This window comes from Mirounga leonina, unplaced genomic scaffold, assembly GCF_011800145.1.
Source record: "Mirounga leonina isolate KUSES-001 unplaced genomic scaffold, KU_Mleo_1.0 Mir_166, whole genome shotgun sequence".
Taxonomy (NCBI): Eukaryota; Metazoa; Chordata; class Mammalia; order Carnivora; family Phocidae; genus Mirounga; species Mirounga leonina.
Window position 1 is genome coordinate 26,877,456 of NW_023270418.1, and position 12,679 is coordinate 26,890,134.

Consider the following 12,679-nt stretch of genomic DNA (forward strand, 5'->3'; position numbering starts at 1 on the left):
ATAATTTTAAGGATTAAAAGAATACATATAAAGAGGTTATCAGGTAGGAAAGTTTTGTTAATATCGTCCTGCATCAAGGGTATGAGGAGGCAGGTGCCTTAGAATGTTATTGGCAGGAATATCCATTGGTAGCCACTTTAGAGAGAGTTTGGCAGTGTCTATTAAAGTTTAAAAATAGACAAACCCTATAAATAGTGATTTAGTTTCTCTGTTTCTACAAGAAAAATTGGTTATTAGCACAAAGAGGTATGTATAAGCACGTATATTGCAACACTATTTGTAATAAACTAAGAAGAACTGGAAACTACTTAAATGTCCATCAATGCAGAGTAATTACATGAATTTTGGTGTGACAATTCTGTGAAATAACTTAAAAGATTAAGGTAGATTTAAATGTCTACCATGGAAAGAGCTCCAAGGAATAATGTTGAGTGAAAAAAAAAAACAGGGTATGGAAGGATCATTCAGTATGATACCATTTATGTAAATACACACAGAACCACGTAAAGCAATATTATATATTGGTATGTATATGAATATGCAAAAACCTGTAAATTTACATACTAACATAATAGTCATTACCTCTTGGAGAGTGCAGGAAGGAACTAAAACCGAGAACTATGGTCAAAGCAGACATTTTCTTACCTCTAGTGTTATAATCTTTTTTTCAGCAAGGAATCTGTGCATATGTTATAGAACTAAAACAGAATTTTGGGTCACCTGGATGGCTCAGTTGGTAGAGCATCCAGCTCTTGATTTTGGTTCGGATCATGGTCTCAGGGTCCTGGGACGAGCCCCATGTCAGGCTCAGCACTCAGTGAGAGGATTTCTCTCTCCCTCTGCCCCTCCCCCTGCTCTCTCTCTCCCTTTCTCTAAAATAAATAAATAAATCTTAAAAAAAAAGAATTGAAACAGAATTTTTAAAAACTGCTGGGCACAATGCCTGGCATATAATAAGCATCTATTAAGTGTTAATTCCCTTCCTTTGGCATAAAATCTCAAAATTATCTGCCAAGTGAATTTGGATTTTATTCATTTATTAAACAAATATGTATTAAGCACATAGTTTGCCCCAGTCATGTCTTATGTTTTAATGGAAAGCAGTTTACACAGATGTTAACAACTCAGAGAGAAGACTAATAACTGAACAAGAAAAAATAAGAAAGCGTCACAGGTGCTGGTAGAAATAGAAGATGTGATGGGACACATTGCTGTAACTCTTTTTTTTTTTCTTGTTCAAAACCAATATATAATAGCAATGGAATATAAAGCCATCTGTGGGAACCTGTAGAGTAGTAATTCTCTGCCAGATGAGCAATATACAAAAAGCACCAAATAAACCCGAGCACACCACACTCACAGAGAGTAACAACAGCAACTTAAGTGAACTGTCCAAGGACATCAGGCCTCAGATTGTCTCTTGCTTACATGTCATTCAGATGAACATTCTGGTCACATCACAATGTGAGTGGAATCCCTCATGATGGCTCTGTCCACAGCGGGGCTGACTGGAGGCAGGTCGCACAACAGGGAAAAAAGGTCGCTTAGTGGAGGGGTCAGCAGCATGGGTTTGGGGCCAAAGAGTTGAGGTTAGTGACTGGGTTCTGTCACTTACTAGCTGTGTGACATCGGCCACATCACTGTTTCTCACTATCCTAATGCATAAATATCGGATAATACATGTTTTTGTTCTTCTCTCCAAACCCAGCTAACAGCATTGGTTTCCTGGGGGTTTTGTTGTTGTTGTTGTTTTTTCTATAGTTTATCACTTATTTTTAAAAGCTTTATTGAGGCACAATTCACATGCATTAAAATTGACCCATTTTGAGGGTAGGTGGGGGGAGCAAGATGGCAGAGGAGTAGGAGACCTAAATTTCATCTGGTCCCAGGAATTCAGCTAGATAGGGATCAAACCATTCTGAACACCTGCGAACTCAACAGGAGATCAAAGAAAATAGCAGCAATTCTATGGACAGAAAAGCAACCACTTTCTGGAAGGTAGGACGTGTGGAGAAATGAATCCGAGGTGATATTCGGGAGGATAGACGGCAGGGGAGGGGGCCTCCGTCGGCCGCTTCTGGCAAATGATAGAGTAGCGGAGCACAAAATCGGAACTTTTAGAAGTCAGCTCTGCTGAGGGACGTCGCTCCAGTGGCTAAGCAGGGGATGGAACCCTTGCTGGGACAGTGTGGTCTCAGGACCCTTGGGGTCACAGAAAGACCGGGGGTGCCTGAGTGCAGCAGAGCTCCCAGGTATTGGAGTGGGGAAGCCGGCTGCAGAGACGGAGCCGAGGCGCTGGCTCTCAGCTCAGGGTTGCCATAAATCGTGATCTGCGGCACAGTCGGGCCACTGCTCCTCCAGCAGGGACCCAACAAGCAGCAGATCTGGGGAGACTCACCTTCCTACCCCGGGAGGAGCGGCGTGGAAGCGCACCGCAGGGATCTGCTGGGTTTGGAGACTCCACATGGAGTCGTGTGCCAGAGATAGAAATGCTCGGTCACACGCTGGGTGAGCACAGAGTGCGACCAGAGACTGGGGAGACGGGAGTGACTGACGGCTTTTCTCTGGGTGCGCACTGAGGAGCGGGGCCCCGAGTTCTCGGCTCCTCTGGGGCAGAGATTGGGAGGCTGCCATTTTCACTCTCCGCCTCCAAAGCTGTACGGAAAGCTTGCAGGGAACAAAAGCTCCCGAGAGCAAACCCGAGCAGATGACTTAGCCCAGACAGGGCAAGGGCAGGGCAATTCTGCCTCCGGCAAAGACATTTGGAAACCACAGCAACAGGCCCCTCCCCCGGAAGATCAGCAAGAACAGCCAGCCAAACCAAGTTTACCGATCAGTGAGAATGGCAGAACTCCTGCGCTAGGGGAATACTGCACATAGAATCCATGGCTTTTTTTACCATGATTCTGTAGTCTTTCAAAGTTAATTTTTTTTAACTTTTTCTTTAATTTTTATTTTTCCTTTTTTTTTTTTTTAAAGATTTTATTTATTTATTTGACTGAGAGAGACACAGCAAGAGAGGGAACACAAGCAGGGGGAGTGGGGGAGGGAGAAGAAGGCTTCCCACCAATCAGGGAGCCCAATGTGGGGCTCAATCCCAGGACCCTGGGACCATGACCTGAGCCCAAGGCAGACACTTAATGACTGAGCCACCCAGGCGCCCCTCTTTTCCCCTTTTTCAACCAACATCTTATCAATCCCCTTTTTAAAAAATTTTTTTATTTTTCATTTTTAGAGTCATATTCTATCCCTTCATAGTAGTTACCCTTATTTTTGGTATATATATATAAGTTGTTCTCTCTTTAAAATTTTGAGATACAGTTTCTTCTAACAGATCAAAATATACCCTAAATCTCTAGTATATGGCTTTGTTCTAGTCTCCTGCCTGATCACATTCTCTCTTTTTTTTTTTAAATCCTCTTCTTTCTTTTTTCAACCAACTTCTTATCTTATCAATTCCTTTTATAAAATCTTTTATAATTTTCATCTTTACAGTCATATTCCATCCCTTCGTCTTATTAAACCTTATTTTTGTACATATATGTTTTTCTTTCTTTAAAATTTTGGGAGGCAGTTTCTTCTAACAGACCAAAATACACCCCAAATCTAGTGTGTGGCACTGATCTATGCACCAGCCTGATCATATTTGATCATATTCTGGTTTTTTTGTTCTGTTTTGTTTTTGTTTGTTTTTATCTTTCTTTTTTTTCCTTTTGCTTTCTTTCCCTTTCTTTCCCCCTCGGTTTCAGGTCTTTTCTGATTTGTTTAGTATATATTTTCTGGGGACATTGTTACCCTGTTAGCATTTTGTTCTCTCATTCATCTGTTCTCCTCTGGACAAAATGACAAGATGGAAAAAAATCACCTCAACAAAAAGAACAAGAAGCAGTACCGACTGCCAGGGACCTAATCAATATGGACATTAGTACGATGTCGGAACTAAAGTTCAGAATGACGATCTTAAAGATACTAGCTGGGCTTGAAAAAAGCATGGAAATTATTAGAGAAACCCTTTCTGGAGAAATAAAAAACTAAAATCTAACCAAGTCAAATTCAAAAAGGCTATTAATGAGGTGCAATAAAAAATGGAGGCTCTAACTGCCAGGATAAATGAGGCAGAAGAGAGAATTAGTGATATAGAAGACCAAATGATGGGAAATAAAGAAGCTGAGAAAAAGATAGATAAACAACTACTGGATCACGAGGGCAGAATTCGAGAGATAAGCGATACCATAAGATGAAACAACATTAGAATAACTGGGATCCCAGAAGAAGAAGAAGAAAGAGAGAGAGAGGGGCAGATGGTATATTGGAGCAAATTACAGCAGAGAACTTCCCTAATTTGGGGAAGGAAACAGCCATCACAATCCAGGAGGCACAGAGAACCCCTCTCAAAATCAATAAAAATAGGTCAACACCCCGACATCTAATAGTAAAACTTACGAGTCTCAGAGACAGAAAATCCTGAAAGCAGCTCAGGAGAAGAGATATGTAACCTATAATGGTAGAAACATTAGATTGGCAACAGACCTATCCACAGAGACCTGGCAGGCCAGAAAGGACTGGCATGATATATTCAGAGTACTAAATGAGAAAAGTATGCAGCCAAGAATACTATATCCAGCTAGGCTGTCATTGAAAATAAAAGGAGAGATAAACAGCTTCCAGGACAAACAAAAACTAAAGGAATTTGCAAACACGAAACCAGCCCTACAAGAAATATTGAAAGGGGTCTGCTAAGCAAAGAGAGAGCCTAAAAGCAACATAGACCAGAAAGGAACAGGGACAATATACAGTAACATTCACCTTACAGGCAATACAATGGCACTAAATTCATATCTTTCAATAGTTACCCTGAATGTAAATGGGCTAAATGCCCCAATCAAAAGACACAGGCTATCAGAGGAATAAAAAAAAACAAGACCCATCGATATGCTGTCTGCAAGAGACTCATTTTAGACCCAAAGACACCTCCAGATTGAAAGTGAGGGGGTGGAAAACCATTTACCATGCTAATGGACACCAAAGAAAAGCTGGGGTGGAAATCCTTATATCAGACAAAATAGATTTTAAACCAAAGACTGTAATAAGGGATGAGGAAGGACACTATAGCCTACTTAAAGGGTCTATCCAACAAGAAGATCTAACAATTATAAATATCTATGCCCCTAACATGGGAGCAGCCAATTATATAAGGCAATTAATAACAAAAGCAAAGAAACACATCGACAACAGTACAATAATAGTGGGGGACTTTAACACCCCCATCACTGAAATGGACAGATCACCTAAGCAAAAGATCAATGAGGAAATAAAGACTTTAAATGACACGCTGGACCAAATGGACTTCACAGATATATTCAGAACATTCCATCCCAAAGCAACAGAATACACATTCTTCTCTACTGCACATGGAACATTCTCCAGAATAGATCACATCCTAGGTCACAAATCAGGTCTCAACCGGTACCAAAAGATTGGGATCATTCCCTGCATATTTTCACACCACAATGCTTTGAACCTAGAACTCAATCACAAGAGGAAAGTCGGAAAGAACTCAAATACATGGAGGCTAAAGAGCATCCTACTAAAGAATGAATGGGCCAACCAGGAAATTGAAGAAGAATTTAAAAAATTCATGGAAACCAATGAAAATGAAAACACAACTGTTCAAAATCTTTGGGATGCAGCAAAGGCAGTCCTAAGAGGAAAGTATATAGCAATACAAGCCTTTCTCAAGAAACAAGAAAGGTCTCAAATACACAACCTAACCCTACACCTAAAGGAGCTGGAGAAAGAACAGCAAATAAAGCCTAAACCCAGCAGGAGAAAAGGAATAATAAAGATCAGAGCAGAAATCAATGAAATAGAAATCAAAAGAACAGTAGAACACATCAACGAAACTAGGAGCTGGTTCTTTGAAAGAATTAATAAGATTGATAAACCCCTGGCCAGACTTATCAAAAAGAAAAGAGAAAGGACCCAAATAAATAAAATCATGAATGAAAGAGGAGAGATCACAACCAACACCAAAGATATACAGACAATTATAAGAATATATTATGAGCAACTCTATGCCAGCAAATTAGATAATCTGGAAGAAATGGATGCATTCCTAGAGATGTATCAACTACCAAAACTGAATCAGGAGGAAACAGAAAACCTGAACAGACCTATAACCACTAAGGAAATTGAAGCAGTCATCAAAAATCTCCCAACAAACAAAAGCCCAGGGCCAGATGGCTTCCCAGGGGAATTCTACCAAACATTTAAAGAAGAATTAATACCTATCCTTCTGAAACTGTTCCAAAAAATAGAAATGGAAGGAAAACTTCCAATCTCGTTTTATGAGGCCACCATTACCTTGATCCCCAAACCAGACAAAGACCCCATCAAAAAGGAGAATTACAGACCAATATCCTTGATGAACATGGATGCAAAAATTCTCACCAAAATACTAGCCAATAGGATCCAACAGTAAATTAAAAGGATTATTCACCATGACCAAGTGGGATTTATCCCTGGGCTGCAGGGTTGGTTCAACATCCACAAATCAATCAATGTGATACAATACATGAATAAAAGAAAGAACAAGAACCATCTGATCCTCTCTATAGATGCAGGAAAAGCATTTGACAAAGTACAGCAACGTTTCTTGATCAAAACTCTTCAGAGTATAGGGATAGAGGGTACATACCTCAATATCATAAAAACCATCTATGAAAAACCCACAGCGAATATCATTCTCAATGGGGAAAAACTGAGAGCTTTCCCCCTAAGGTCAGGAACACGCAGGGATGTACACTATCACCACTGCTATTCAACATAGTATTAGAAGTCCTAGCCACAGCAATCAGACAACAAAAAGAAATAAAAGGCATCCAAATCGGCAAAGAAGAAGTCAAACTCTCACTCTTTGCAGATGATATGATACTTTATGTGGAAAACCCAAAAGACTCCACCCCAAAACTGCTAGAACTCATACAGGAATTCAGTAAAGTGGCAGGATATAAAATCAATGCACAGAAATCAGTGGCATTCCTATACAACAACAAGACAGAAGAAAGAGAAATTAAGGAGTCGAGTCCATTTACAATTGCACCCAAAACCATAAGATACCTAGGAATAAATCTAACCAAAGAGGCAAAGAATCTGTACTCAGAAAACTATAAAATACTCATGAAAGAAACTGAGGAAGACACAAAGAAATGGAAAAATGTTCCATGCTCATGGACTGGAAGAACAAATATTGTGAAGATGTCAATGTTACCTAGAGCAATCTACACATTCAATACAATCCCCATGAAAATACCATCCACTTTTTTCAAAGAAATGGAACAAATAATCCTAAAATTTGTATGGAACCAGAAAAGACCCCAAATAGCCAGAGGAAAGTTGAAAAAGAAAAGCAAAGCTGGCGGCATCACAATTCCGGACTTCAAGCTCTATTACAAAGCTGTCATCATCAAGACAGTATGGTACTGGCACAAAAACAGACACATAGATCAATGGAACAGAACAGGGAGCCCCGAAATGGACCCTCAACTCTATGGTCAACTCATCTTTGACAAAGCAGGAAAGAATGTCCAATGGAAAAAAGACAGTCTCTTCAACAGATGGTGTTGGGAAAATTGGACAGCCACATGCAGAAGAATGAAACTGGACCATTTCCTTACACCACACACAAAAATAGACTCAAAGTGGTTGAAAGACCTAAATGTGAGACAGGAGTCCATCAAAATCCTAAAGGAGAACACAGGCAGCAACTTCTTTGACCTCAGCCGCAGCAACTTCTTCCTAGAAACATCGCCAAAGGCAAGGGAAGCAAGGACAAAAATAACTATTGGGACTTCATCAAGATAAAAAGCTTTTGCACAGCAAAAGAAACAGTCAACAAAACCAAAAGACAACCAACAGAATGGGAGAAGATATTTGCAAATGACATATCAGATAAAGGGCTAGTATCCAAAATCTATAAAGAACTTATCCAACTCAACACCCAAAGAACAAATGATCCAATCAAGAAATGGGCAGAAGACATGAACAGACATTTTTGCAAAGAAGACATCCAAATGGCCAACAGACACATGAAAAAGTGCTCCACATCACTCGGCATCAGGGAAATCCAAATCAAAACCTCAATGAGATACCACCTCACACCAGTCAGAATGGCTAAAATTAACAAGTCAGGAAATGACAGATCTTGGCGGGGATGCAGAGAAAGGGAACCCTCCTACACTGCTGGTGGGAATGCAAGCTGGTGCAGCCACTCTGGAAAACAGTATGGAGGTTCCTCACAAAGTTGAAAACAGAGCTACCATACGATCCAGCAATTGCACTACTGGGTATTTACCTCAAAGATACAAATGTAGGGATCTGAAGGTGTACATGCACCCTGATGTTTATAGCAGCAATGTCCACAATAGCCAAACTGTGGAAAGAGCCAAGATATCCATCAACAGATGAATGGATAAAGAAGAGGTGGTATATATATACAATGGAATATTATGCAACCATCAAAAGGAATGAAATCTTGCCATTTGCAATGATGTGGATGGAACTGGAGGGTGTTATGCTGAGTGAAATAAGTCAATCAGAGAAAGACATGTATCATATGACCTCACTGATATGAGGAATTCTTAATCTCAGGAAACAAACAGGGTTGCTGGAGTGGTGGGGGGTGGGAGGGATGGGGCGGCTGGGTGATAGACATTGGGGAGGGTATATGCTATGGTGAGCACTGTGAATTGTTTAAGACTGTTAAATCACAGACCTGTACCTCTGAAACTAATACATTATATGTTAAAAAAAAAAAAAAGAAGAAGAAGAAGATAGCAGGAGGGGAAGAATGAAGGGGGGGGGAATTGGAGGGGGAGACGAACCATGAGAGACTATGGACTCTGAGAAACAAACTGAGGGTTCTAGAGGGGAGGGGGTTGGGGGGATGGGTTAGCCTGGTGATGGGTCTTAAAGAGGGCACGTTCTGCATGGAGCACTGTGTGTTATATGCAAACAATGAATCATGGAACACTACATCAAAAACTAATGATGTAATGTAGGGTGATTAACATAACATAATAATAAAAAAAAATTCACCCATTTTAAATATACAGTTTGGTGAGTTTTTAGCAAACTTCCCTCCATGATCCAGTTTTAGAATACTTCCAACACTCCCCAGGGTTTCCTCATTCCCATTTATGGTTGATGCCTGCTCCCACCACCAGCTCTAGGTGACCACCCATGTGTTTCCATTTCTACAGTTTGTCTTTTCTAGAAATCTCCTGTAAATTGAATCATACAACAGGTAGTCTTCTGTGACATTGCTCTAACTCTTAACCTGGTTTGGAGAAGTCAAGGAACAAGAAACACTTTACAAATAATGCAAGTGGTCAGAGACTAGATCAAATAACAGCATGAATTGAAAGAAGGCTTGAGGAAGACTATTTATAGCCAAAGTTGATATGACTTAGGGATGGCTGTCATGATTCACCACCACTTATATACACAATTATTAAAGAAGCAGGACTTCAGAAATGTTTGTCCTTTGTTCAAGAACCATCTTGTAAAATAGGATCAAAGACGATTTAAAGTCCATGTTCAGTTCTGCTCACTGACTTGGTTGTCCCATCTCATGTCCTGGAGTGGAGTCCCTTCTGAGATAATGCATAAAAATGAAAGCAGGGATATCAGATTCATGGGACAGGCTGAGGTCAAATTCCAGAGAGACAGGGGACAAGATAAAAAACTCTAGAACACAAAGTGAAAGTTAGTTGGGGATGGGGTGAGGACAGAGAGGAAATATCCATACAGCACCTAGAGTGAGAACTGTCCAGAGAGCAGATATGGAATTAGAGTTTCCAGGGGAAGCCTCTCTTCCCTGATCCTATTCCTTAAACCACCTAGTGACTGGGTGGTTTCAGTCATGAAAATGAAACGTTTGGCACTCTACTCTCCTTTAGATTTTCTTACTTAAACTTATCTCTGCTTTTTGCTCACTGTGACTTCGCAGTTTGGGATCTGCTGGGCTCCTATTTCTGGCTCAATGGACTTCATGACCCCACACAAGTGATCATTGATTCATCTCGGACATAGTTTAAAGGTATCCTATTGCTCTCCTGGCTCTGAGAAACCATTGCTAGATCCAACCAGTTAGAGCTCCCAGGTTCCTGAACCAGAGTCAGACATCCTGGTCAGTATCAACCCTTGGATAGGTAGGAATCCAAGGCAAGGGGAAGAGAAAACTTGTCCCAAGTGGTGAATGGATTGGTATGAGCTGTGTTATATTGTAAAGAGGTCCATAGTGGATGCTTGTGGTCCTGGGGTTATGACCCAACTGGCTCTGAGATATGGCATCCTGGACCCAGTGCCTGATGCCATAAAGCTAAAGAATGTCATCAAAAAGAGTATTTGTTTTCTATTGCAAGTGACCAAAGTCAAAACTGCATCAGTCCTGGGGCGCCTGGGTGGCTCAGATGGTTAAGCGTCTGCCTTCGGCTCAGGTCATGATCCCAGGATCCTGGGATCGAGTCCCACAACAGGCTCCCTGCTCCTTGGGAGCCTGCTTCTCCCTCTGCCTCTCTCTCTCTCTGTCTCTCATGAATAAATAAATAAAATCTTAAAAAAAAAAAAAAACTGCATCAGTCCATGACAAGAAAGGTAAAGGGAAGAAAAACCTTTATTGAGTCTAATTGTCTAGTAGACATGTAGGTTGGGGATCTTGCTTGAAATAACTTCTTCATTACTCAAATTCTGTAACCTACTTATTATTATGCCTATTTGCATATAGCAGAACTTAAGGTTTTTTTTTAACTCAAGGAACTATAAGACAGAGAGAGGACATTTGCTTCTTCCTGTCCTTGAGTTTTTTCAATGCATCTTTGATCTTCTTGTTTCGCAGACTATATATGATGGGATTCAGCATGGGAATCACAGCTCCATAGAACATGGACACCACTTTGTCTTGGTCCTGTGAGTAGCCAGCACTAGAATGGAGATATGAGAAGATACCAGAGCCATAGAAGAGAATCACTGTGGTCAGATGAGAGGCACAGGTGTTGAAAGCCTTCATCTGCCCTTGGGTTGAATGGATTTTCATGACAGCAGCAACAATGTAGCCATAGGACACCAGGACAACAAGAGCTGATGTCCCACCAACTGCACACACAACCAGAAAGTTCACTATCTGGCTGAGGAAGGTACTAGAGCAAGATAAGACAAGCAGAGGTGGCAGGTCACAGAAAAAGTGGTTAATGACTCGTGGCCCACAGAAATGCAACTGGAATAAGGAGCTTGTTTGGACCAATCCAGTGAGCAACCCTCCAGTGTATGCTGTAATGACCATCCCCAAACAGATGCTGGGTGACATGAGGGCTGTGTAGAGAAGAGGGTTGGAGATGGCAGCATACCAGTCATATGCCATAGACGCCAGGAGACAGCATTCGGTGCCCCCCATGACAATGAAGAAGAAAAACTGAGCAGCACAGCCCACAAAGGAGATTGTCTTCTGCTGCTTGAAGAAGTCGCAGAGCATCTTGGGGGCAATGGAGGATGTATATGAGATGTCAACAAAGGACAAGTTTCCAAGGAAGAAATACATGGGAGAATGGAGGCATGACTCCATCCTGATCAAGACAATGAGGCCCAGGTTCCAAGCCAGAGTCATGGAGTAGATCCCCAGAAACAACACAAAGAGGAAGACCTGTAGTTCTGGATGCTCTGAAAATCCCAAAAGGATGAAATTGGTTGTCATGCTGATGTTCCTACCCATGGCCATGGATCTTCTCTCTGCTACCAGCAGAGCCCCAAAGGGAGATTCCTGGGGAGCGAAAATCCAGGTGAAGAAACTACTTTGTTCTGCCATGGAATCATAGAGTCCCTGAGTCACAAGAGACACTGGAAAGCAAATGTCTTACCTCTATCCAACGCAGAATTCCTCTCTACAGCATTTATTGGGTCTTTCGGAGATCATTGTCATCCTGATTCTGATGCATTGTTCATGCAAAACTGACAGCTCAGAAAGGACTGGCATTTTTGCATTGTCTAGATCATCACCTTCACTGCTAATGCCACCACTTTCCTGAAGGAAGTTTTTAATAGAACTTGGACTAAATACCCCTTTTTTCTCATTTGCTTCTAAGCACTGTGGTTGGATTATTGAGCCACTTAGATTTATGCTAGATACTTCTTTCCTTTTTTAAAGAAAATAAATATGTCAGAAATTGAAATACCCAGAGAGGCAATTCTGTGTTTCTTATCATCATAGTTTATTCTGACCAGCTTTTACGGGGGTCAAGGTGTTCTTTCTTCTTTAGTCAGTGGAATGAAACACGTATAGTTTGAAACACTGGCATCCCCTTTAGAGATTAAAGAAAGGAGTTAAAAATAAAAGTTCAGGACACCTGGGTGGCTCAGTTGGTTAAGCATCTGACTCTTGATTTCTGCTAGGCCATGATCTCAGGGTCATGAGATTGAGCCCCACACTCAGCGGGGTGTCTGCTTCTCTCTCTCTCTACCTCTGCTGCCCCTCCCTGCTCGCACTCATCTCTCTCTACAATAAATCTTTTTTTAAAAAGTTCAAAACTGGGAAGTGCCAGTGCTCATTTTGCACAAATATTATCAACTGATCACAAACCTTGCACCATATGTTTGATAGAGCTAAATGTGGATGATGTAGAAAGTA

The 12,679-nt window shown here is 41.1% G+C and overlaps 1 protein-coding gene across 1 annotated transcript; it reads right to left on the reverse strand.

Moving 5' to 3' along the window:
* Positions 1 to 10,652: 10,652 nt before the first annotated feature.
* LOC118015606 (olfactory receptor 5A1-like) lies at positions 10,653 to 12,059 on the reverse strand. The gene has a single exon (XM_035012345.1). It carries the CDS (start codon positions 11,858 to 11,860, stop codon positions 10,811 to 10,813), a length of 1,050 nt encoding a protein of 349 aa, XP_034868236.1. The 5' UTR covers positions 11,861 to 12,059; the 3' UTR covers positions 10,653 to 10,810.
* Positions 12,060 to 12,679: the final 620 nt, after the last annotated feature.